Source organism: Aquarana catesbeiana, linkage group LG09, assembly GCF_042186555.1.
Source record: "Aquarana catesbeiana isolate 2022-GZ linkage group LG09, ASM4218655v1, whole genome shotgun sequence".
Lineage (NCBI taxonomy): Eukaryota > Metazoa > Chordata > Amphibia > Anura > Ranidae > Aquarana > Aquarana catesbeiana.
The window spans coordinates 322,038,258-322,064,470 of NC_133332.1; the positions used below are offsets into that span (position 1 = coordinate 322,038,258).

General features: G+C 52.6%; 1 protein-coding gene across 4 annotated transcripts; it reads left to right on the top strand.

Moving 5' to 3' along the window:
* Positions 1–1,497: 1,497 nt before the first annotated feature.
* Positions 1,498–24,925, top strand: OGT (O-linked N-acetylglucosamine (GlcNAc) transferase; the record flags this gene model as incomplete). Of its 4 annotated transcripts, none has more annotated exon segments than XM_073600812.1 (18): positions 1,498–1,614; positions 5,963–6,042; positions 7,557–7,782; positions 11,010–11,150; positions 11,233–11,333; positions 11,421–11,574; positions 13,090–13,191; positions 13,310–13,489; positions 14,893–15,051; positions 15,183–15,272; positions 15,575–15,700; positions 16,290–16,460; positions 16,634–16,750; positions 18,009–18,176; positions 18,269–18,421; positions 19,013–19,274; positions 20,724–20,847; positions 24,544–24,925. In XM_073600812.1, coding segments are annotated over 18 exon segments (2,646 nt in total), but the record flags the coding sequence as incomplete, so codon positions are not given.
* Between the last annotated feature and the right edge of the window lie 1,288 nt (positions 24,926–26,213).

Here is a 26,213-nt window from a genome sequence, read left to right on the forward strand (position 1 = left end):
CTAGGCAGACAAATGCACCTCCTCCTCTTCCAGCAAGGAACGCACCGTCCCATGAAATATATGGTAACGGGTTTGTAACTGCCACAAAAACAACAAAAAAAAAAAACCATTTGCTCCATGCCTGAATCCTTCTGTCTTGTGGCTTCAGAAAGCGGCTTACAAATGTTTTTATTAATGATGATTATATAGAGATCTATAGACCACGTAATACGCCACAATTCTGTAATGGAAACTTAGATCTGATCTAAGAGACAAAAAACTGGAGCTAGAATTACATGTTAAGCTTCTAACTCTTCAGATGTTCATTATTTTTTTTCCTTTTTTATTTCTTCTTTGTTTGGACTGAATCCGTTCCGCTCCTCATCATGCGTTGTGAACCTGCGGTAACGCAAAGGCTGCGCTGCGAATTGCGCTCTGCGTGGGGGAAATGGTTGTGAACGGCCAACTTGATGGTTAACCCGAAAACCTGCTAAAAAAAAAAGTCTTCTTCCATTTGGTGGAGGGGGGAGGGGGGGGCGGGGGGATGGGTCGCAGCTCAATGCTTTTTCCCAATTCGCTTCATTTTCTTCGTTGGGATCAACAAATCAGGTTGGCCGCTGACGTATTCCAGCGCGGGGGGCGCGATGGTGCGCTGCGGTAGTGGTAGTGGGGCGATGCGCTGCGATAGCGGTAGGGTTGCTGTGCAGCATGGGAGCGCTGGCGATTTCCGGCGCCTGCATTACAGGGACCTAGACCTGTCTGCAAGGCGGTCATTTCTGGTTTCCGTGTCGCCTTTTGATTTTTCCATTGAAAAAACCAAGCTTTATTGATGGTGAACGATAACATCCTGCAAACATCGACCTTTGATTTTCAATTGAAAAAAAAAAAAAACAGCTTTATTGATAAACATAGTACAAAAATAATAGATTCTGCAAACAACGCCTTTGATTTTTCCATCGAAAAACCAAGCTTTATTGATGGTGAACGTAATCACTTCCTGCAAACGTCACCTTTTTGCTTTTTACATTAAAAAAAGTACAAAAAAAAAAATGCAATAGATCCTGCAAAAAAAGGCCTTTTTGATTTTTCCATTGAAAGAAAAAAAAGCTTTATTGATGGTGAACATGGCACAATAACATTAATACAATATATCCTGCAAATATCAACTTCGCAACAGATAAAAATAAAATCTGTCCTGGTGACCTTTTTTTTTTTTTTATAGTAAGTAAAACTGTAAACGTTGTCGTTCTAAATTAAAATAAATGGTTGTCCTGATAAAAAGGCCTAACTCAGGAATGGCGGCTTGCATTAGGGTGTAGGTTTGCGCTGGCGTAGGTTTCATCGAATTGCGCCGCGTATCCAGCGCTGGCGAGCCTGTGCTGTAGGTTCACTTTTTGCTGTTTGGAGAATAAATTGTAACTTTTTTTTTTTTTCTTTATCTTGTTTTTTTTTTTCTCGAATCCTCTCCCCACCCCCCTCCCCCTTTTTCCTATTTCCTACACACAATCCCCTCCCAAGGCTTGTTATTTGAAGGCAATTGAGACCCAACCAAACTTTGCAGTTGCGTGGAGCAACCTAGGATGTGTATTTAATGCACAGGGGGAGATCTGGCTCGCTATTCATCATTTTGAGAAGGTAGGTACCGCTGTGGCTGGGAGGGTCAGGTTTGATAATCTGGGAGGACCCGGATACATTGCTATGGGTTTGGTGGGGTTTCCCTTCATGTCTGTAGATAATTTATATGCAAACCAAGTCAGCCCTCTGTATTTTGGTACATTGTGTGTCCAGGGTTAGGTTGTAATATCTGTTCTTATCAGTAGGGACGCTTTGCTGTCATTCTGCCAATTGGGCTGGCTGTATAGTCTCCCTGCTGGTATGGTGGGGGTGGAGGGATCCTCCTGGTGGGAGCAGAAACTGAAGCACTTACTGAGTGGGTGGTGGTCCGGGAGAGGGGTGGTCAGGAGTAGTTCCCTGGTGTGGAAGATGTGGGGGAGAGGGGTGGTCAGGAGTAGTTCCCTGGTGTGGAAGATGTGGGGAGAGGGGTGGTCGGGGGTAGTTCCCTGGTGTGGGGGAGAGGGGTGGTCGGGAGTAGTTCCCTGGTGTGGAAGATGTGGGGGAGAGGGGTGGTCGGGAGTAGTTCCCTGGTGTGGGGGAGAGGGGTGGTCGGGGGTAGTTCCCTGGTGTGGGGGAGAGGGGGTGGTCGGGGTAGTTCCCTGGTGTGGGGGGAGAGGGGTGGTCGGGGTAGTTCCCTGGTGTTGGGGAGAGGGGTGGTCGGGAGTAGTTCCCTGGTGTGGGGGAGAGGGGTGGTCGGGGGTAGTTCCCTGGTGTGGGGGAGAGGGTGGTCGGGGGTAGTTCCCTGGTGTGGGGGAGAGGGGTGGTCGGGGGTAGTTCCCTGGTGTGGGGGAGAGGGGTGGTCGGGGTAGTTCCCTGGTGTGGGGAGAGGGGTGGTCGGGGGTAGTTCCCTGGTGTGGGGGAGAGGGGGTGGTCGGGGGTAGTTCCCTGGTGTGGGGGAGAGGGGTGGTCGGGGGTAGTTCCCTGGTGTGGGGGAGAGGGGTGGTCGGGGTAGTTCCCTGGTGTGGGGGAGAGGGGTGGTCGGGGGTAGTTCCCTGGTGTGGGGAGAGGGGTGGTCGGGAGTAGTCCCTGTGTGGGGGAGAGGGGTGGTCGGGGGTAGTTCCCTGGTGTGGGGGAGAGGGAGTGGTCGGGGGTAGTTCCCTGGTGTGGGGGGAGAGGGGTGGTCGGGGTAGTTCCCTGGTGTGGGGGGAGAGGGGTGGTCGGGGGTAGTTCCCTGGTGTGGGGGGAGAGGGGTGGTCGGGGGTAGTTCCCTGGTGTGGGGGGAGAGGGGTGGTCGGGGGTAGTTCCCTGGTGTGGGGGGAGAGGGGTGGTCGGGGGTAGTTCCCTGGTGTGGGGGAGAGGGGTGGTCGGGGTAGTTCCCTGGTGTGGGGGGAGAGGGGTGGTCGGGGGTAGTTCCCTGGTGTGGGGGGAGAGGGGTGGTCGGGGGTAGTTCCCTGGTGTGGGGGGAGAGGGGTGGTCGGGGGTAGTTCCCTGGTGTGGGGGGAGAGGGGTGGTCGGGGGTAGTTCCCTGGTGTGGGGGGGAGAGGGGTGGTCGGGGGTAGTTCCCTGGTGTGGGGGGAGAGGGGTGGTCGGGGGTAGTTCCCTGGTGTGGGGGGAGAGGGGTGGTCGGGGGTAGTTCCCTGGTGTGGGGGGAGAGGGGTGGTCGGGGGTAGTTCCCTGGTGTGGGGGGAGAGGGGTGGTCGGGGGTAGTTCCCTGGTGTGGGGGGAGAGGGGTGGTCGGGGGTAGTTCCCTGGTGTGGGGGGAGAGGGTGTGGTCGGGGGTAGTTCCCTGGTGTGGGGGGAGAGGGGTGGTCGGGGTAGTTCCCTGGTGTGGGGGGAGAGGGGTGGTCGGGGGTAGTTCCCTGGTGTGGGGGAGAGGGGTGGTCGGGGGTAGTTCCCTGGTGTGGGGGGAGAGGGGTGGTCGGGGTAGTTCCCTGGTGTGGGGGGAGAGGGGTGGTCGGGGGTAGTTCCCTGGTGTGGGGGGAGAGGGGTGGTCGGGGTAGTTCCCTGGTGTGGGGGGAGAGGGGTGGTCGGGGGTAGTTCCCTGGTGTGGGGGGAAGAGGGGTGGTCGGAGTAGTTCCTGGTGTGGGGGAGAGGGGTGATCGGGGGTAGTTCCCTGGTGTGGAAGATGTGGGGAGAGGGGTGGTCGGGGGTAGTTCCCTGGTGTGGGGGAGAGGGGTGGTCGGGGGTAGTTCCCTGGTGTGGGGGGAGAGGGGTGGTCGGGGTAGTTCCCTGGTGTGGGGGAGAGGGGTGGTCGGGGGTAGTTCCCTGGTGTGGGGGGAGAGGGTGGTCGGGAGTAGTTCCCTGGTGTGGGGGAGAGGGGTGGTCGGGGGTAGTTCCCTGGTGTGGAAGATGTGGGGGAGAGGGGTGGTCGGGGCGGTAGTTCCCTGGTGTGGGGGAGAGGGGTGGTCGGGGGTAGTTCCCTGGTGTGGGGGAGAGGGGTGGTCGGGGGTAGTTCCCTGGTGTGGGGGGAGAGGGGTGGTCGGGGGTAGTTCCCTGGTGTGGGGGAGAGGGGTGGTCGGGGGTAGTTCCCTGGTGTGGGGAGAGGGGGTGGTCGGGGGTAGTTCCCTGGTGTGGGGGGAGAGGGTGGTCGGGGTAGTTCCCTGGTGTGGGGGGAGAGGGGTGGTCGGGGGTAGTTCCCTGGTGTGGGGGGAGAGGGCTGGTCGGGGGTAGTTCCCTGGTGTGGGGGGAGAGGGGTGGTCGGGGTAGTTCCCTGGTGTGGGGGGGGAGAGGGGTGGTCGGGGGTAGTTCCCTGGTGTGGGGGTGAGAGGGGGTGGTCGGGGTAGTCTCGGGGTAGTGTTTAAGGTGTCCATTTTCTTTGGAAGAGGATTATGACCCACCCTAGTGCAGTGTTGGGGGGGGGGGGGGGGGTTGAGGTTACCTATCCCTAAGGCATTTTTCGTCAGAATACAAAACCTAAAAACTCCCCATAGATCTCATGCAGGGGGTTGTGAATGCCGTCCACCCCCTTTTGGTAAGTGTATGTGGGTGTCTTTATAGCAGATCTATGGGGAAGGGGCATTCTGGGGGGGGGGGGGGGGTAATGCCTGTATGCGGACTCCCACATAATAGGTAAATTGTGTTTTTTGTTTGTGTGTGGTGGTTTTTTTTTTTCTTCAGTAGGGGGGTCTTTTTTTTTTTTTTTTTTTGTGGGGGTGTCTAGCTGTTCTGGGCATCATTACCTTCCCGAGTGCTGACCAGATACGCCGTATACTGCATTACTTCCTGTTGTATTGGCTCCTATTGGTAGTTCTCGGTCACCGTATAATTCAGAGGCTGATTTGTGTCACGGGGGGGGTATTGATCGTGGCACACTGGGGGGGGGGGGTTATTGATGGGGCACACTGGGGGGGGTATTGATGGGGCACACTGGGGGGGAGGTATTGATGGGGCACACTGGGGGGGGAGGTATTGATGGGGCACACTGGGGGGGAGGTATTGATGGGGCACACTGGGGGGGGGGGGAGGTATTGATGGGGCACACTGGGGGGGGGGGGGGTATTGATGGGGCACACTGGGGGGGGGGGGGGTCTTGATGGGGCACACTGGGGGGGGTTATTGATGGGGCACACTGGGGGGGGGGGTTATTGATGGGGCACACTGGGGGGGGGGGTTATTGATGGGGCACACTGGGGGGGGGGTTATTGATGGGGCACACTGGGGGGGGGGGGTTATTGATGGGGCACACTGGGGGGGGGGGGGTTATTGATGGGGCACACTGGGGGGGGGGGGTTATTGATGGGGCACACTGGGGGGGGGTTATTGATGGGGCACACTGGGGGGGGGGGGGGTATTGATGGGGCACACTGGGGGGGGGGGGGGTATTGATGGGGCACACTGGGGGGGGTATTGATGGGGCACACTGGGGGGGGGTATTGATGGGGCACACTGGGGGGGGAGGTATTGATGGGGCACACTGGGGGGGGGTATTGATGGGGCACACTGGGGGGGGGAGGTATTGATGGGGCACACTGGGGGGGGAGGTATTGATGGGGCACACTGGGGGGGGGGGGGGTATTGATGGGGCACACGGGGGGGGGGGGGTATTGATGGGGCACACTGGGGGGGGGGGGTATTGATGGGGCACACTGGGGGGGGGGGGGGTATTGATGGGGCACACTGGGGGGGGGGTTATTGATGGGGCACACTGGGGGGGGGGGGGGGTTATTGATGGGGCACACTGGGGGGGGGGGGTTATTGATGGGGCCACACTGGGGGGGGGTATTGATGTAGTTATCATTCTTTGTAATGTGGAGGGAATTACAAGGAACGGGTCTTTCTTTTAATAGTGGATATCCTGTTTTGGGGTCACATCCGGCTTCGTTGGATTCTTTTCATTTGATTTGAATTTTTTTAAAGCTACAACTTTTTGTTTTTATTTTTTTTCCCCATTCTGTTGATAACGTAGTTTTTGTGTTTTTTGTATTTTTAGGCTGTAACTCTTGATCCTAATTTTCTGGATGCTTACATTAATTTGGGGAATGTTCTTAAAGAAGCCCGAATATTTGACAGGTAGGGTATGAAAGGACACAGCGTTGTGTGAGGGCCGTCTGTGCCGGATGGAAGTCTTCTGTTTATTATTCCAGGTTCATCTAATAATAATAATAATAATAATAATAATAATAATATGGGAATGTTTTTAGGTGAACACATCCGCATATTCCTCACGCTGCAAATACAGAAAACCTGCCAGACATCCAGAGACCTCCCGACTTCCTGTACTGAGCTGACAACAGAGAGTCCGCTGCACTGAAATCCCAGGCTGTGTTGTCAGCCCAGCCGGAGGTCCCCCCTCCCCCCTCCCCCCTCCCCCCTCCCCCTACTCGGGTACAGCCCATATTCCTAGAATAATGGACTCGGAGAATCCCTTCCAGCAGCTGAGAGCAGAACCATGGAAGGAGGAATGGGGTGGGGCTGTATCGGGTGCTGGGGAGGGATCAGTGAACCACTTCAGCCCCAGGAGATTTTGCTGTTCAATGACCAGGCCATTTCTTTGTGATTTAGCACTGCGTCACTTTAACTGACAATTGCGCGGTTGTACACAAACAAAATGGACGTTTTTTTTTTTTTTTTTTTTCCTCCCACAAATAGATTTCTTTTGGTGATTTTTAATCATCTCTGCAGTTTTTATTTTTTGCTCTTTAAACAAAAAAAAGTGATAATTTTGAAGAAAACACAATATTTTGTACTTTTTTAGCTATAATATCCTCCATTTAAAAAAAAAAAAAAAAAAAAAAAAAATCTTTTTTCTCAGTTTAGGCCAATTATGTATTTTTCTACATATTTTTGGTAACCTAAATCGCAATAAGTGTATATTAGTTTGCCCAAAAGTTGTCACGTCTACAAAATAGGAGATGGATTTATGGCATTTTTATTTTTTTTTACTAGTAATGGTGGCGATCTGCTTTTTTCGGGAATGCGACATGGCGGACAGATCGGACACTTTTGGCACAATTTTTAAACCAATGGCAATTATATAGGGATCAGAGCTATAAAATGCACTGATTACTGTGTAAATGTCACTGGCAGGGAAGGGGTTAACACTAGGGGGTGATCAAGGGGTTAAATGTGTTCCCTGACTGTGTGTGTTTTAACTGTGGGGGGAGGGGACTGACTATATAGGAGATGAGGGATCGTAGTTCCCAGCTATTAGGAACTCGCGATCTGTCACTCCTCACAGAACAGGGATTTGTGTCTGTTTTGCCTCTCGTGCCCGCGATCGCGCACAGCCGGCAGTCATCGTGGCCACGAGCATCGGCACCCCTGCAATGTAGCGGGTGCACACCTGCTATCGCGATTAAAGCAGCCGACGTACAGCTAGGACGGTTCGCGGGATCGTGCCGACCTGCCGCAGTATAATAAAGACAAGTGGTTAAAGTGAACCTAATATTTTACTCTGCAAAGATTGTTATATGTTAGGAAATTGCTGTGTGTGGGTTTTGTCATTTTCTAATAATAATCAGTGAAGTGTCTCTGTGGGCGGAAGCCCTCTTTAGCTTCTCATTCCTCTCCCTTTTGGTTTGCAGAGCGGTTGCAGCCTATTTACGCGCTCTCAGTCTCAGTCCTAACCACGCCGTGGTCCATGGAAATCTGGCCTGTGTGTATTATGAACAAGGACTCATCGATCTCGCCATCGACACGTACAGAAGGGCCATCGAATTGCAGCCACACTTTCCCGATGCCTATTGTAATCTCGCCAATGCGCTGAAGGAGAAAGGCAGTGTGAGTACCGGTGTCCTGATCCCTACACAGGTTTGGCTCGTTTCTTTTAATATTTTAGATTTATTTATTTTTTTCCTTTTTATTGAGGATATCCAGACAGGTGCTCAGATTATTATATCTCGTTTTATGGCTTAAATACATTCAAATTTAAACCATTTATTTTATCTGGTTTAAATCTTCTTTGTTATATATTTATATTGTTACATTTCAGAGCTCCTAATGTTATCGGCAACTAAAAATGTTCATTAAAAAACCTAATAGGTAGTGTGACGTCTTCACGCCGGCCGCCTTCCGGGCATTTAAGGGTTCTGAGACACGGGAGGCGGGCATTCGGGTCATCCGACCGCTGTGATTGGCTGTCAGATGATTGGAAAGTTCCCGATCACAAGTCTGTATTTGAAGCTTTCCGGTAACCGCAGCTCCCGGCGCGCTTCTCAGCGCGATGCGTTTTTTCACAGGGCTGCATATAAATGCGATCGGCGTCAAGGGGGCAAATCTGCTGTATTCTAATGAATGAGTTCACTAGGGTGACCGTGATGAACTTTTTTTTAAATCAGTTTTGATTACACCTGGCGGGATAAACAATTATTAAAGTGGCCCCAAAGCCTCACGTGTTTGTTTTTTTTTTTTTTTCTTCATTCTATGCATTGAGGTAAAAAGACCCCACCCCCTGAACCCCCATCACAATTCAGAGCTCTGGCTCATCCTGGCTTTGTCCCCCCTCACTGGGCAGATTAATGGCTGCGGGAGCCATTGGCTTCCACTCCAGTGACTAGGGGGGCGGGTCCTGCTGTCTGCCAATAGACACAGGGCTCAGGAGTGAGCCCGCATGAGTGCCCCCCATGGGAAATCTGTTTTCTATTTGGGGGCACCAGAAAGAGGAGGAGTCAGGATCGCCGGGAAGAGGAGGATCGGGGTCCCTCTATGCCAAAAAACCCTTTTTATGCACCTTAGAGCTCAGCTTGCGTTTTTTTTTTTTTTTTGTAACTTTCCTAACTTTTTCCTTTTTAATTGTTTTGGCTTTCATAGACGTTCCTTGTGTTCTTCTATCAGCCGGGAGTATCCTCATGTAGTGTGCTCTCCGGTCTCTGTCACCCTGAGGCTGCAATATAACGAGATCTGACGAGTTTGTTTCCACCTTTTAGGCTGACTTCACACTGCTGTTCAGAGCAGCTCACAACAGGGGTCCGCGCCTTTTTTATTTTTTTTTTTATTTGAAGGGTTTTAGCATTGGGACCCCTCGTCCGTTGGGTACAGGAGCAGTGTTGGGTACCGGACCAGTGTTTGGGTCCCCTCGCCCGTTGGGTACCAGACCAATGTTGGGACCCCTCGCCTGTTGGGTACAGGACCAGTATTGGGACCCCTCATCTATTGGGTACAGGACCAGTATTGGGACCCCTCATCTATTGGGTACAGGACCAGTATTGGGACCCCTCATCCATTGGGTGCAGGACCGGTGTTGGGACCCGTCGTCCATTGGGTGCAGGACCGGTGTTGGACCCGTCGTCCATTGGGTGCAGGACCGGTGTTGGGACCCGTCGTCCATTGGGTGCAGGACCGGTGTTGGGACCCGTCGTCCATTGGGTACAGAACCGGTGTTGGGGACCCCTCGTCCGTTGGGTACAGGACCAGTGGTGGGACCCCTTGTCCGTTGGGTACAGGACCAGTGGTGGGACCCCTTGTCCGTTGGGTACAGGACCAGTGGTGGGACCCCTTGTCCGTTGGGTACAGGACCAGTGGTGGGACCCCTTGTCCGTTGGGTACAGGACCAGTGGTGGGACCCCTTGTCCGTTGGGTACAGGACCAGTGGTGGGACCCCTTGTCCGTTGGGTACAGGACCAGTGGTGGGACCCTTGTCCGTTGGGTACAGGACCAGTGGTGGGACCCCTTGTCCGTTGGGTACAGGACCAGTGGTGGGACCCCTCGTCCGTTGGGTACAGGACCAGTGGTGGGACCCCTCGTCCGTTGGGTACAGGACCAGTGGTGGGACCCCTCGTCCGTTGGGTACAGGACCAGTGGTGGGACCCCTCGTCCGTTGGGTACAGGACCAGTGGTGGGACCCCTCGTCCGTTGGGTACAGGACCAGTGGTGGGACCCCTCGTCCGTTGGGTACAGGACCAGTGGTGGGACCCCTCGTCCGTTGGGTACAGAACAGTGCTGGGACCCCTCGTCCATTGGGTACCGGACCATTGTTTGGGACCCCTCGCCCATTGGGTACCGGACCGGTGTTTGGGACCCGTCGTCCATTGGGTACAGGACCGGTGTTGGGGACCCCTCGTCCGTTGGGTACAGGACCAGTGGTGGGACCCCTTGTCCGTTGGGTACAGGACCAGTGGTGGGACCCCTTGTCCGTTGGGTACAGGACCAGTGGTGGGACCCCTTGTCCGTTGGGTACAGGACCAGTGGTGGGACCCCTTGTCCGTTGGGTACAGGACCAGTGGTGGGACCCCTTGTCCGTTGGGTACAGGACCAGTGGTGGGACCCCTTGTCCGTTGGGTACAGGACCAGTGGTGGGACCCCTTGTCCGTTGGGTACAGGACCAGTGGTGGGACCCCTTGTCCGTTGGGTACAGGACCAGTGGTGGGACCCCTCGTCCGTTGGGTACAGGACCAGTGGTGGGACCCCTCGTCCGTTGGGTACAGGACCAGTGGTGGGACCCCTCGTCCGTTGGGTACAGGACCAGTGGTGGGACCCCTCGTCCGTTGGGTACAGGACCAGTGGTGGGACCCCTCGTCCGTTGGGTACAGGACCAGTGGTGGGACCCCTCGTCCGTTGGGTACAGAACAGTGCTGGGACCCCTCGTCCATTGGGTACCGGACCATTGTTTGGGACCCCTCGCCCATTGGGTACCGGACCGGTGTTTGGGACCCGTCGTCCATTGGGTACAGGACCGGTGTTGGGGACCCGTCGTCCGTTGGGTACAGGACCGGTGTTGGGGACCCGTCGCCCGTTGGGTGCAGGGCCGGTGTTGGGGACCCGTCGCCCGTTGGGTGCAGGGCCGGTGTTGGGGACCCGTCGCCCGTTGGGTGCAGGGCCGGTGTTGGGGACCCGTCGCCCGTTGGGTGCAGGGCCGGTGTTGGGGACCCGTCGCCCGTTGGGTGCAGGACCGGTGTTGGGGACCCGTCGCCCGTTGGGTACAGGACAGGAATCCAGGTGCCCGGTGTGACAGTTCATCTCTCTTGTGTAACATTGTATTTGTCTTTGGAGTTTGAAAGTCGGAAAATGTTCTCTATTTGACCCATTCTTGTGCTCTGAAGGTGGTGGATGCTGAAGAATGCTACAATACGGCTCTCCGCCTGTGTCCTACACACGCCGACTCCCTGAATAACCTCGCCAACATCAAACGTGAACAGGGGAACATTGAGGAGGCCGTCCGCCTCTATAGGAAAGCTCTGGAGGTGAGTTGATCTCTTTTAGTCCTATACAGTATATTGCTCTGCTTGTTTTTGCTCTGCATATTAATGTCTCTTCTTATTTTAGGTGTTCCCGGAATTTGCAGCGGCTCACTCCAATCTTGCCAGCGTCCTCCAACAACAAGGAAAGCTTCAGGAGGCTTTGATGCATTACAAGGAGGCCATCCGGTAAGCTGAGCGGTGCAGCTCATCGTTCGTTCTGTGCGCTTTGCTTCGATCTCTTGTCAGTCTGAAGAATACATTTTCTGTTTTCAGGATAAGCCCAACGTTTGCTGATGCTTATTCCAATATGGGCAACACGCTGAAGGAAATGCAAGATGTCCAGGGGGCCTTGCAGTGCTACACCAGAGCCATTCAGATCAACCCGGCCTTTGCTGATGCCCACAGTAACCTGGCATCCATTCATAAGGTAAGCTTTTGCTTTTTACAGTTATTTGTATTGAAATTGGGTACTAGACTGTAGGTGCCCTGTGTGGGGAGGACTGGGCCGGGTCTGGTGTGCCCTGTGTGGGGGGGATTGGGCCAGGGTCTGGCGTGCCCTGTGTGGGGAGGATTGGGCCGGGTCTGGCGTGCCCTGTGTGGGGGGGGGATTGGGCCAGGGTCTGGCGTGCCCTGTGTGGGGGGGGGATTGGGCCAGGGTCTGGCATGCCCTGTGTGGGGGGGATTGGGCCAGGGTCTGGCGTGCCCTGTGTGGGGGGGATTGGGCCAGGGTCTGGCGTGCCCTGTGTGGGGAGGATTGGGCCGGGTCTGGCGTGCCCTGTGTGGGGGGGATTGGGCCGGGTCTGGCGTGCCCTGTGTGGGGGGGATTGGGCCGGGGTCTGGCGTGCCTTGTGTGGGGGGGATTGGGCCGGGGTCTGGCGTGCCCTGTGTGGGGGGGATTGGGCCGGGGTCTGGCGTGCCCTGTGTGGGGGCGGTTGGGCCGGGGTCTGGCGTGCCCTGTGTGGGGGCGGTTGGGCCAGGGTCTGGCGTGCCCTGTGTGGGGGCGGTTGGGCCAGGGTCTGGCGTGCCCTGTGTGGGGGCGGTTGGGCCAGGGTCTGGCGTGCCCTGTGTGTGGGGGCGATTGGGCCGGGTCTGGCGTGCCCTGTGTGGGGGCGATTGGGCCGGGTCTGGCGTGCCCTGTGTGTGGGGGCGATTGGGCCGGGTCTGGCGTGCCCTGTGTGTGGGGGCGATTGGGCCGGGTCTGGCGTGCCCTGTGTGGGGGCGATTGGGCCGGGTCTGGCGTGCCCTGTGTGGGGGCGATTGGGCCGGGTCTGGCGTGCCCTGTGTGGGGGGGATTGGGCCGGGGTCTGGCGTGCCCTGTGTGGGGGGGATTGGGCCGGGGTCTGGCGTGCCCTGTGTGGGGGGGATTGGGCCGGGGTCTGGCGTGCCCTGTGTGGGGGCGGTTGGGCCAGGGTCTGGCGTGCCCTGTGTGGGTGCGGTTGGGCCAGGGTCTGGCGTGCCCTGTGTGGGGGCGGTTGGGCCAGGGTCTGGCGTGCCCTGTGTGGGGGCGGTTGGGCCAGGGTCTGGCGTGCCCTGTGTGGGGGCGATTGGGCCGGGTCTGGCGTGCCCTGTGTGTGGGGGCGATTGGGCCGGGTCTGGCGTGCCCTGTGTGGGGGCGATTGGGCCGGGTCTGGCGTGCCCTGTGTGTGGGGGCGATTGGGCCGGGTCTGGCGTGCCCTGTGTGTGGGGGCGATTGGGCCGGGTCTGGCGTGCCCTGTGTGGGGGCGATTGGGCCGGGTCTGGCGTGCCCTGTGTGGGGGCGATTGGGCCGGGTCTGGCGTGCCCTGTGTGGGGGCGATTGGGCCGGGTCTGGCGTGCCCTGTGTGGGGGCGATTGGGCCGGGTCTGGCGTGCCCTGTGTGGGGGCGATTGGGCCGGGTCTGGCGTGCCCTCTTGCTGGTGGAGCAGTAAAATGCAAAAAACATATATTTTATTTTTTTTCCAAGGATTCTGGAAATATTCCTGAAGCAATCGCTTCTTATCGGACCGCTCTGAAACTGAAACCCGACTTCCCCGACGCCTACTGCAACTTGGCCCATTGTCTTCAGGTAATGCACTCAATACTGCGGGGGTGGGGGGGAGTACATCCCTGCTGTACCATATCATTGCCCCTATTTTTGGGCATTTAGCTTAATAAGTCTTTTTATTGTTTTCATTCCAATAAAGATTGTCTGTGATTGGACGGATTATGACGAGCGGATGAAGAAGTTGGTCAGCATTGTTGCTGATCAGCTGGAGAAGAACCGACTTCCCTCTGTCCATCCCCACCATAGTATGTTGTACCCGTTGTCCCACACCTTCAGGAAAGCCATCGCTGAGAGACACGGAAATCTGTGCTTGGACAAGGTGACTTGTTATGTCTGCAGGGGGGGGGGGCGCCATTCTTTCCGGTTGTATGTCTGCAGGGTCTCCCATGACTCTAGAGATCTTTATTTTCATGTGAATGTCATTTTCAGATCTCATTAGTGAGATCAGCAGTCCCACTATTATTCGTTTTTTGTTTTGTTTATTATTATTGATTTTAATTTTATTTCGTACGTTTTTTGGCTCTGCCTAACTTCTGCATACTTTCAGCTATTAAAACCATTCAACTTTTAAAATGTTCAGCTCTTTCAGCTGATGATGGGACTTTTTCAACTTTTTTTCTACCATTTTATACTTTTAAAAATATTAAGCTTTTTATCACTTTTTTTTTTTTTTTTTTTTTTTTTTTTTAACATTGAAGTCAATGGGAGCATGCTTCAGATCCTTAAAATCTTCTTCCGCTCCCAAAAGTTTCAGCTCCTTCATACTTTCACCTACAGACGCCAAACAAACTTTAAAATGTTCACAAAATATTCAGCTATCTGGCTATATCTTTTCAGTTTGGTATCTTGTACAGTTTTGTGAAAAAGCTGTTTGTTTAGTGGTCATTTCAGGAAATTTTTAGCTATTAAACAGAGTGTACTGGGCTGCTTAGAGTGGATGTCACAGCTAGAGCACAGAGCCTTCAAAGAAATTATTATAGTTCCTTCTCTATAAATTGCTCTCACGCCCACAAGATCTACTTGTCATACACAATTTATACATCGAATCGTAGGTATTTTTGTCTAGTTTCAGGCAATGTGCTCGGTTTTGTGATACGCCTTTTAATTTTGGCTGGTTGAGCTTCCAAATGACAAGAGTTCTACACTTTCTTCCATTGACTGTCCTGTACAAAATTCTTCACGTTTCCCAGCGAAACGCACAGCCAACTTCTTTTTTTAAATCGCTGACATGCCCCCATTTTTAAGTCTATCAACCTTAATTTTTTTACCGATACGTTCACAAAGACCCCGTGTCTCTAACGGTGAAGTTGCTGTTTCCATAGCATGTACTGTTGTGGATTTATTAAGGCTTGTTTTGAAGGCGTCTCTCACACTGTCTCTCACTCATTAGGTGTGGGGATTAATGATCAAAAAGCTTTTCAAAAAACCTTTTAAATATTCCACATCTTTCATACATTAGTGGTGATAAACTTTTTAAATGAAATTCATGTTTGTTTTAAAACCATTCCTACTTTTCCAACTATTCTCACTACTTCAACTTTTTCTTACGGATTTCATCTATTCAGCATTTCCACTCATTTTTCTCAAGGAAATGCATTTTCTAGTTGGAGTTGAAAAACTGTCACTTTTTTTTGAAGATGGAGGTTTGTATCCATATTTATTTTCTACAAGATGTTCTGTTATCGGGAGAATCTCTGAATATTTTTTTTTTTTTTCTTTCAGATAAATGTCCTTCACAAGCCGCCATATGAACATCCAAAGGACTTGAAGGCCAGTGATGGCAGACTACGGGTGGGATATGTCAGCTCCGACTTCGGGAATCATCCCACCTCACACCTCATGCAGTCCATACCCGGCATGCACAATCCAGACAAGTTTGAGGTAAGCTGTGATGAGTTTCCCCCTATTTTATTTTCCCCTTAGTTTATTATTCGATGGTTTTAGATAAATGACAAATGGTGTAAATGTCAGAAATCTTTCCATGACAGAACGTTTTTGATTTTTTTCCATAGGTTTTCTGTTACGCTCTGAGTCCGGATGATGGCACCAACTTCCGGGTGAAGGTGATGGCAGAAGCAAACCACTTTGTAGATTTGTCGCAGGTGAGGAGGATTGATGAAAGGATCAGGGAGTTTGCTGTAACAATCGTTATTCTTATCTGGGTGATTGTTTCCAACACTCACATTGTTCAAACTTAGTGATAACATCGTTATGTATTCTAAATCTCAGAATGTGAGACCTTTAGTGTGATGGGTGGAGGTGGACCCGAGGGGGTGTTTGCGGGTGGGAGAGGGGTGTTTGCGGGTGGGAGAGGGGTGTTTGCGGGTGGGGGGTGGAAGAGGAACCTCTACTTGTGTCTTCTTTGTTTTTCTTTTGGTAAAGTGAACTCTCTCTTGTCTTCCAGATTCCATGTAATGGGAAGGCAGCCGATCGCATTCATCAGGATGGAGTTCACATTCTAGTTAATATGAACGGCTACACCAAAGGGGCCCGCAATGAGCTGTTTGCTCTCCGAGCCGCCCCCATTCAGGTAATGCAGGGGGGCTGAAGATGGCGCTGACCCATGAAATGACAATAAAGGGTCATCTGCAGAGATCACATGTAGTCTGGGTTATAATGGAGCTCCGCTGTTGTTGAAGTTATGAACCCTCTTCTCATATACAATGCCACACGAGGATCCCCCTCACTTCTGTAGTCACTTCTACCTCTGTGTGCCACTGGGTCGGGTGTAGCGGCCGGCTGAGCGGTGGGGGTCGGGTGTAGCGGCCGGCTGAGCGGTGGGGGTCGGGTGTAGCGGCCGGCTGAGCGGTGGGGGTCGGGTGTAGCGGCCGGCTGAGCGGTGGGGGTCGGGTGTAGCGGCCGGCTGAGCGGTGGGGGTCGGGTGTAGCGGCCGGCTGAGCGGTGGGGGTCGGGTGTAGCGGCCGGCTGAGCGGTGGGGGTCGGGTGTAGCGGCCGGCTGAGCGGTGGGGGTCGGGTGTAGCGGCCGGCTGAGCGGTGGGGGTCGGGTGTAGCGGGCGGCTCACCCCTATGGTTCTGGTTAGAGGGCGGATACATGTAGATATGGGTAGGAACGCAGCCAGGATGGGCGGCACTCTGGTGACGGTCTTTTCCTTTTTCAGGCCATGTGGTTAGGATATCCTGGAACAAGCGGAGCGCCATTCATGGATTATATCATCACTGACAAGGAGACGTCTCCCGTGGAAGTGGCTGAGCAATACTCCGAGAAGATGGCTTACATGCCCAACACCTTCTTCATCGGAGACCACGCCAACATGTTCCCTCATCTGAAGGTAGGAGGAGCGCCGGAGGGGGGAATGTTTGGTGGGAGTTATAAAGGCCTCTCTCTATGTCTATGGGGTCTTGTCTGGTGACCTTGTTACCGAGTTTCCGGCGTGTAGGTCCGAGAATAATTGTGACTTTTCCATTTTCTGACTTCTATTTATTACATTTCTCTACCTGGCAGAAAAAAGCCGTCATTGATTTCAAGTCGAATGGCCACATCTATGACAACCGAATCGTTCTGAATGGAATCGATCTGAAAGCCTTTCTGGAGACTCTCCCCGATGTGAAGATTGTGAAGGTAAAGAGATCCGTTCGCTGATAATGACCTCGTCTCTGGTGGTCCGCTATGGGGTCTTTATATACCCTTGGGGGGCACTCCTCCCATCCTCCCACTGCAGTGATGATGTAGAAGGCTGTGATTGGCTGCCTCCCTTCTGTGTATCGGAATATCCATCCCAGCAACACATAGCTAATGACTGACAGAGAGAAGGCATTGTCCTCAAACATCCGACTCCCTCTATTACCGCCCCCCATCCTCATCCATATCCTCCTCTTCACTCCGTCCCAAATCCTCCTCTTCACTCCGTCCCGAATCCTCCTCTTCACTCCGTCCCGAATCCTCCTCTTCACTCCGTCCCGAATCCTCCTCTTCACTCTGTCCCGAATCCTCCTCTTCACTCTGTCCCGAATCCTCCTCTTCACTCTGTCCCGAATCCTCCTCTTCACTCTGTCCCGAATCCTCCTCTTCACTCTGTCCCGAATCCTCCTCTTCACTCTGTCCCGAATCCTCCTCTTCACTCTGTCCCGAATCCTCCTCTTCACTCTGTCCCGAATCCTCCTCTTCACTCTGTCCCGAATCCTCCTCTTCACTCTGTCCCGAATCCTCCTCTTCACTCCACCTTTCTGTGTATAATGGCGCCAGGTGCGTTCCTCGTTTATGGCTCCTCCATAGAGGGCGCTATACTGTGCTGATCCTCCAGGTAAAGGTAGGTGGGCGATGCCTAGAAGTACCTACACACCTCCAACAACCCTAAACCCGCCCCGTGTTCTCCTGAATGTAATGGAGGATGTAATCGTGGTGTTCTATATCCCAGAATCTGGTGATCCTGTATTAGGGGATGTGGTGGGGGGAGGGGCGGGGGGCCGCACTGATATAACAGGTCCCTGCCTGGTGTGTAGGCTTGGATTTGGTAGCTGGTGCTAAAGAAAAGGTCCTCTCTGCCATGACGACGTACCATTACCCGTGGTATGGTGTTATACAGGAAGGGGACACAAGAGGAATGTATGTTGTCTGGTGCTCAGCTTTACTGATGGGGACTGCTGTGTTATCTGCGGAGCTCCGCCACAAGCAGCGTGGAATCCACAAGGAACTTACCATGAAACGTTTGTCTAAACTGATGAGAAGATGACCTGATGGGCGGAGTCTGACCTGGAGGGAGGTTTATCTCCACTGATGGCCTATCATTGTGTTTTGTCTTTTGAATCTACATCCTGTGAGCTTTTTTTTTTTTTTTTTGTTTAGTGACTTTAGAATAACTCCTTTCCCTTCTCTTCAGATGAAAGGTCCGGAAGGCGGAGACACCTCAGACAGTAACTCCGCCCTCAATATGCCGGTTATACCCATGAATACCATCGCTGAGGCCGTCATTGAGATGATCAATAGAGGACAGATCCAGATCACCATCAATGGGTTCAATATCAGCAATGGTCTGGCCACTACACAGGTATGTATGAGAACGGCTCACCTGGCGGAGGGTGTGGTCCGCTGTGGGAGGTCGACCCCGGAAATGTCACTAATCATTTTATTCTTCTTCAGATCAATAATAAGGCCGCCACCGGTGAGGAGGTCCCCCGAACCATAATTGTCACCACCCGGTCCCAGTATGGACTCCCCGAGGATGCCGTGGTGTACTGCAACTTTAACCAGCTGTACAAGATAGACCCGCCCACCCTGCAGATGTGGGCCAATGTGAGTAGACCGGAGCAAACCGCCAATCAGAGGTGTATATACAGATATAATACCCAGGGGGGCGGGGGGAGACCACCCACCTCTACAGACATATTCGTCTTAATCTTCCAGCAGCTTTTTTGCTGATTCAGCCAATATCATGTATGTGCCTAGTGTGCATTTCTCCGGTAGGTGGGCAGTATAACTCTAGGTAGGTTGCTTGTTGTTGATCTGTGTCCTTCATAGGACAATATATAGAAACACATTTTGCTGGGGGGAGACTACCTACCTGTATAGGCAGCGCGGTGCACCCCACTACAGAGATAAATCCGGAGTGGGGGAGGGGGTCAGTTCCCCCATTGGTTCTATACTTGTACTGCCTGGCAGCGCCTGTGTGGGTTTCCTCCGGGTTCTCCGCTTTCCTCCCACACTCCAAAGACAAGCTGGGAGGATGATTGGGCCCAGTATGTGGTTATAGGGACCTTAGATTGTAAGCTCCTGAGGTCAGGGACCGTTGTATAGAAGATGTGAGGCCTCTTATTGGTGGTTTAGGACATCCATTTCACGGATTGGGTGTTGTGATTATAATTCAATGTTTTTTGTCTTCCCCAGATTCTGAAACGCGTTCCGAACAGCGTCTTGTGGCTTCTGCGTTTTCCCGCGGTTGGCGAGCCGAACATCCAACAATACGCCCAGAACATGGGGCTGCCGCAGTCCCGGATCGTCTTCTCCCCCGTCGCCCCCAAAGAGGAACACGTCCGGCGAGGACAGCTGGCAGATGTGTGCCTGGACACCCCCCTGTGTAACGGGCACACCACCGGGATGGACGTCCTCTGGGCTGGGACCCCGATGGTCACTATGCCAGGTGAGAAATGTAAGAAACACTCCAATAAACCAATATTCCAAAATGTCGCCCCACAATTCTCCTCCTCCTGTTTTCTCTGAATTCCTGCTCTGTAATCTGAGATCAAATCCCCCCCCCTCCCCCAAATATACACACATGTATGGGGGGGGGGATAGAAACAAGACATACCTGTGCCCAGATACCCCCAATGGCTTGTATGTAATCTACCAGGTGCCACATGTTACCACAAAGATAATGGCGGGTTCATCACCATCATTATATGGGCATCACACCTGGAGGAGCTGGGTCAGCATCCTATTCCAATAAGATGACACCCCAACCCCCCCCCCCATGGTCATTAATATGGAATTGCCCCCTTTTGTGACTACACAAAGGGACTTCCCACCAGATTCTAGTAGAATAGAAGATGGGTGGTATTCTCTGGGTGGTAGTCGCTCACGTGGCTCCCAGAAGGTTTCCTGTAGACGGGCCACATGGAGTTTGTATTCTCTCTCTCTCTCCTCTCTCTCTCCTCTCTCTCTCCTCTCTCTCTCCTCTCTCTCTCCTCTCTCTCTCCTCTCTCTCTCTCTCTCTCTCTCTCTCTCTCTCTCTCTCTCTCTCTCTCTCTCTCTCTCTCCTCTCTCCCCCTCTCCCTCCTTTCTTCTCTCTCTCCCTCTCCCTCCTTCTCTCCCTCCTTCTCTCCCTCCTTCTTTCTCCTCCTTCTTTCTCCTCTCTCTCTCTCTCTCTCTCTCTCTCTCTCTCTCCTCTCTCTCCTCTCTCTCTCTCTCTCTCTCTCTCTCTCTCTCTCTCTCTCTCTCTCTCTCTCCTCTCTCTCCTCTCTCTCCTCTCTCTCTCTCTCTCTCTCTCTCTCTCTCTCTCTCTCTCTCTCTCTCTCTCTCTCTCTCCTCTCTCCCCTCTCCCTCCTTTCTTCTCTCTCCCCCTCTCCCTCCTTTCTTCTCTCTCCCCCTCTCCCTCCTTTCTTCTCTCTCTCCCTCTCCCTCCTTCTCTCCCTCCTTCTTTCTCCTCCTTCTTTCTCCTCCCTCTCTCTCTCTCTCTCTCTCTCTCTCTCTCTCTCCTCTCCTCTCCTCTCTCTCTCTCTCTCTCTCTCTCTCTCTCTCTCTCTCTCTCTCTCTCTCTCCTCTCTTCTCTCTTCTCTCTCTCCCTCTCTCCCTCTCTCCCTCTCTCCTCTCTCTCTCTCTCTCTCTCTCTCTCTCTCTCTCTCTCTCTCTCTCTCTTCTCTCTCTCTCCTCATCCTCTCCCTCCCTCCCTCCTTCTCTCCCTCCTTCTTTCTCCTCCCTCTCCCTCTCCCTCCCTCCTTCTTTCTCCTCCCTCTTCCTTCTCTCTCCCTCTCTCCCCTCTTCCTTCTCTCTCCCTCTCTCCCCTCTTCCTTCTCTCTCCTTCTCTCTCGGGAATGTGTTACTTTGTTTTCCCCTCCAATGTTTGCTTTACTTCTCATTTCTTCTCTGTTTCCATCCTCAGGTGACACTTTGGCATCTCGAGTTGCGGCCTCTCAGCTCACCTGTCTGGGGTGTCCGGAATTAATCGCTAAAAGCCGACAAGAGTACGAAGACACGGCTGTGAAACTCGGCACTGACCTAGAATTGTAAGTACGGCAAAGGGGGGGCTTATGCTGTGCTGATCCTCCAGGTAAAGGTAGGTGGGCGATGTCTAGAAGTACCTACACACCTCCAACAACCCTAAACCTGCCCCGTGTTCTCCTGAATGTAATGGAGGATGTGATCGTGGTGTTCTATATAACAGAATCTGGTGATCCTGTATTAGGGGATGTGGTGGGGGGAGGGGCGGGGGGGCACTGATATAACAGGTCCCTGCCTGGTGTGTAGGCTTGGATTTGGTAGCTGGTGCTAAAGAAAAGGTCCTCTCTGCCATGACGACGTATCATTACCCGTGGTACGGTGTTATACAGGGAGGGGACACGAGAAATGGGAGGAGTGTGTTCTCTCTTCAGTCTTTGTGTATGAATCCAATGTAAAGGTCTCCCTCTGTGCGGGAGACTCCTATAATATAGACCGCTCACTGCTGTGCTCTCCTAGTACAGGGGGGGATGGTCTTGTCTCCACCCCCTCCTATACTTTTCTGCAGCCATAATGTAGTGGGTGGAGCTTGCTGGTCCCCTCCCTCAGCTCTGCTGTAGGTAGTATCTGGGTTTGCAGTAATTTGGTGCCCCCAGAAGATTTATATCCTCTTTGGCTATTGGGGAATGTATACTGTCTGGTGCTCGGCTTTACTATACTGATAGGGACTGCTGTGTTTGCGGAGCTCCACCACAAGGGTTAACCCCCTCCCCTCCGAGTAGAAAACAGTGCGGCGGGGATGGGCGCCGGCCTAGAATGGGGGAGTGTGGCGGGGATGGGCGCCGGCCTAGAATGGGGGAGTGTGGCGGGGATGGGCGCCGGCCTAGAATGGGGGAGTGCGGCGGGGATGGGCGCCGGCCTAGAATGGGGGAGTGCGGCGGGGATGGGCGCCGGCCTAGAATGGGGGAGTGCGGCGGGGATGGGCGCCGGCCTAGAATGGGGGGAGTGCGGCGGGGATGGGCGCCGGCCTAGAATGGGGGAGTACTTAGGAGTTGATGGCGTACAGAAGCTCCCCTACAATGTGTATTAAAGTGTTTAAGTCATTATTATAAGACTATGCCAGCTCCTCTATTAGAGGCTGGCATAGCACACTGTATGTTGTATTTTAAAACATAAAATGTAAATACAGAATTAGCGCTGTCTTCAGGCCGGTCACGTGACTCGCGGTCACCTTCCAGCTCTGATGGATGTCTTCTGCGGGAGGGGTTGTGATCTCCCTCTGATGCCGGGGAGATCACATGGCTGCTCATCTCCGTAGAAGTCGTGTATCCAAGCTGGAAAGTGGCCGCGAGTCACGTGACCGGCCTGACGTTCAGTATTTACAGTGTGCTATCCCAGCTTCTACTAGAGCAGGGGTGTCCAATCTTTTTTCCAAGAGGGCCAGATTTGATGAATAGAACATGCTTGAGGGCCGACCATTTTGCCTGACATTCTTAAACCATTAAAATTTGGTCTAAGTGTGTCCATCCGAGCACTAATACACGGCCCAACAAGAATTCTCTTGCCTTTGTGCTGTGTGTGGTGAATAGATGAGCTTGGGCGTGTTATTTGGATATACCGGATTTAATCTGCTTATAACATGCACCTTCACTTTAAAAATGAAGTTTCAGGAAAAAAAATCTTAAATTTTAAATAAAGAACTGTGAAGCAAAATAAGGGTCAGTGCCCATCAATGCAGCCTAATCAGTGCCCATCTGCGGCCCCCACTCCATTGCCATGAATGTGGCCCCCACTGTATTGACATGAATGCAGCCCCCACCGTATTGACATGAATGCAGCCCCCACCGTATTGACATGAATGCAGCCCCCACCGTATTGACATGAATGCAGCCCCCACCGTATTGACATGAATGCAGCCCCCACCGTATTGACATGAATGCAGCCCCCACCGTATTGACATGAATGCAGCCCCCACCGTATTGACATGAATGCAGCCCCCACCGTATTGACATGAATGCAGCCCCCACCGTATTGACATGAATGCAGCCCCCACCGTATTGACATGAATGCAGCCCCCACCGTATTGACATGAATGCAGCCCCCACCGTATTGACATGAATGCAGCCCCCACCGTATTGACATGAATGCAGCCCCCACCGTATTGACATGAATGCAGCCCCCACCGTATTGACATGAATGCAGCCCCCACCGTATTGACATGAATGCAGCCCCCACCGTATTGACATGAATGCAGCCCCCACCGTATTGACATGAATGCAGCCCCCACCGTATTGACATGAATGCAGCCCCCACCGTATTGACATGAATGCAGCCCCCACCGTATTGACATGAATGCAGCCCCCACCGTATTGACATGAATGCAGCCCCCACCGTATTGACATGAATGCAGCCCCCACCGTATTGACATGAATGCAGCCCCCACCGTATTGACATGAATGCAGCCCCCACCGTATTGACATGAATGCAGCCCCCACCGTATTGACATGAATGCAGCCCCCACCGTATTGACATGAATGCAGCCCCCACCGTATTGACATGAATGCAGCCCCCACCGTATTGACATGAATGCAGCCCCCACCGTATTGACATGAATGCAGCCCCCACCGTATTGACATGAATGCAGCCCCCACCGTATTGACATGAATGCAGCCCCCACCGTATTGACATGAATGCAGCCCCCACCGTATTGACATGAATGCAGCCCCCACCGTATTGACATGAATGCAGCCCCCACCGTATTGACATGAATGCAGCCCCCACCGTATTGACATGAATGCAGCCCCCACCGTATTGACATGAATGCAGCCCCCACCGTATTGACATGAATGCAGCCCCCACCGTATTGACATGAATGCAGCCCCCACCGTATTGACATGAATGCAGCCCCCACCGTATTGACATGAATGCAGCCCCCACCGTATTGACATGAATGCAGCCCCCACCGTATTGACATGAATGCAGCCCCCACCGTATTGACATGAATGCAGCCCCCACCACATTGACATGAATGCAGACTCACCATTGCTGTCAGTGCAGCCTGATTCATGTCCATCTGCAGCCTTGGAGGAGACAGGGAGGGGGCGGGACGAGCGCCAACAGATATACAGGAGAAATTCCTGTTTACACGGCGGCCTCTTTAATTGAAAGTCCCGCCTCCTATGATGGACAAAACAATTGTCCAATGGCAGCGCAGGAGACGGGACTTCCTTTTACACAGGACGCCGTGTAAACAGGAAATTCTCCTGTATCCTGTACGGCGCTTGTCCCGCCCCCTCCAAGGCAGCCAGCATATCTATCTTTTATGGCCCCCGGCGCTCGGGGATTCGTTGGGGGCCACAAAAGATATATATGTCAAAATTACCAGGCGGGCCGTCCGAAACCGGACCGCGGGCCGCGATTGGCCCGCGGGCCGGACTTTGGACATGCCACTGGCAGTGACAGATTTTAGATTTACAAGAATAGTGGTGGAGGAGGGACCGGAGACTGAGGGGAGAGAGCAGGCAGCCTATCACAGAGGGAGGCACTGTGACCACGGTGATCTGGGCGGAGCAGCCCTGGTTATCGTGGTCAGTTTAGGGAGACCACTCAGGGGGTTTGGAGGGGGGCAGATTGTGTAGTACAGCCCTCTGCTGTGTAATCTGCTTTAAGGGACCAGAATTATATTTTATATATATATATATATATATATTTTTTTTTTGGGGGGGGTAATGAATGTTTTTAATGTCTCCTCCTCCCTCTCTCAGCCTGAAGAAGATCCGGGCCAAGGTGTGGAAGCAGAGGATATCCAGCCCGCTCTTCAACACCAAGCTGTACACCATGGACCTGGAGCGGATGTATCTGCTGATGTGGGATCATTACTCGGCGGGAAATAAACCCGATCATCTCCTCAAGCCGGTGGAAAATACCGAGTCGGCCTAACTCCGCCCCCCCCAATCCTGCATCTCCCAGCGAGGCCGGCGTCCTGCCGCCGCTCAGCGATTAACGTTTGGTCATGTTTGCTCGACTTTACAGGGAATCTGCGTTTCGCCATCCAGCCATGATCCGCCATGACACGTGAACTATTATTATTTTTATTTTTTTTTTTGTGCTTTTGTTTCTGGGAATATTTTTTTTTTTTTCTTTTAGTTTCGTCTCGCGGTTTCGCATATTTGAAGTTTTGGGCTTTTAATCAATTAGTTCCCTCGCATATTTGAAGTTTTGGGCTTTTAATCAATTAGTTCCCGTGTGCGTCTGTCGGCTTTCCGCTATTCGCTAACTCTGCAGGTTCGAAAGATTAAAGAGAGATCAGAAAAAAAGCATCATTAATGGTGTTCTCGTCCTTATCGGTTTTATAAACCAATCGTAGCCTTTTACCGTCTGCCGTCTGTTTACAAAGCCCATCTGTGCGTTAGTATAAATGAAGCCCCCCCCTCCCCCACCCCCCATCTAATAATAAATCAATTACATCTTTAGTTTGTTGTATTGTACAAATATGGGCGGAGCTGGTAGAATCCTGGGAGTGTTGTGTACGGTGGCCCCTCCCCCCATGTTTTATTGGACCCGATCTGATTTTTACATTGTATGTATTTGTACTTTGCACGCCGTGGACATCCGCTGAAACCACTCTGAATCCAGTTCCTCCCCTCCCCCACGGATGTCATTGTGTGGGAATCGCATGTGCTGCAAAGATTAGATATGAAGTCTCTGCACAACGCCTGTTTTGGTTTTATCCCCCTCCCCCGCCATTGTTCACTTTTAGTCCGATTGTATTCATTGGGAATTTTCTTATGTTCAGTAAAATTGAAGCGGAAGACAAATGTGATGACTTTGTGTGTTTTTTATTTTTTTTTTATTTTTATATTTCACTTTCTGGTTTTATTACTTCTGACCTGATTGGATGAATCTGAGGGGGCGGAGCATGTGATGCAATCCCTGAAACTCATAAAGATTGGTGCAGATTAGGAAGTGTTTCTCATGAGTTTCTAAAAATTTGAACGTGCAAAATCCAGCGACCGGCCCTGAAATTTTACCTGAATTTGGCTCGCACTGCGATTGATTTTTTTTTTTTATATTTAAACGCATGAGAGACTCTTTCAGAATCTGATCCGGTTCTTCACTAAAGATTACTGCATGTGATATGGAGGTCATGTGACTTATGGAAATATCGCATGAGATTAAAGTCAATTCCTCAAAATAAAATATTGAATGTGAGATGAATACTGAAAAAAAAGGAAATGGTTCAGTAAAAAAACATGAAGATTCCTTTTATATGTATCCCGGGTATAGAGATGTACAATAATTAGAGGAACTCCGCCCTGAGCAGGAAGTGAGACGTATACAATGTATCGAGTGCCAGTCACATCACCGGCTGCCTCTAAAGGGAAGACACCTCCCCCAGGTGGTTGTACCTGCAGGTGAGCTTTTAGTATAAGAC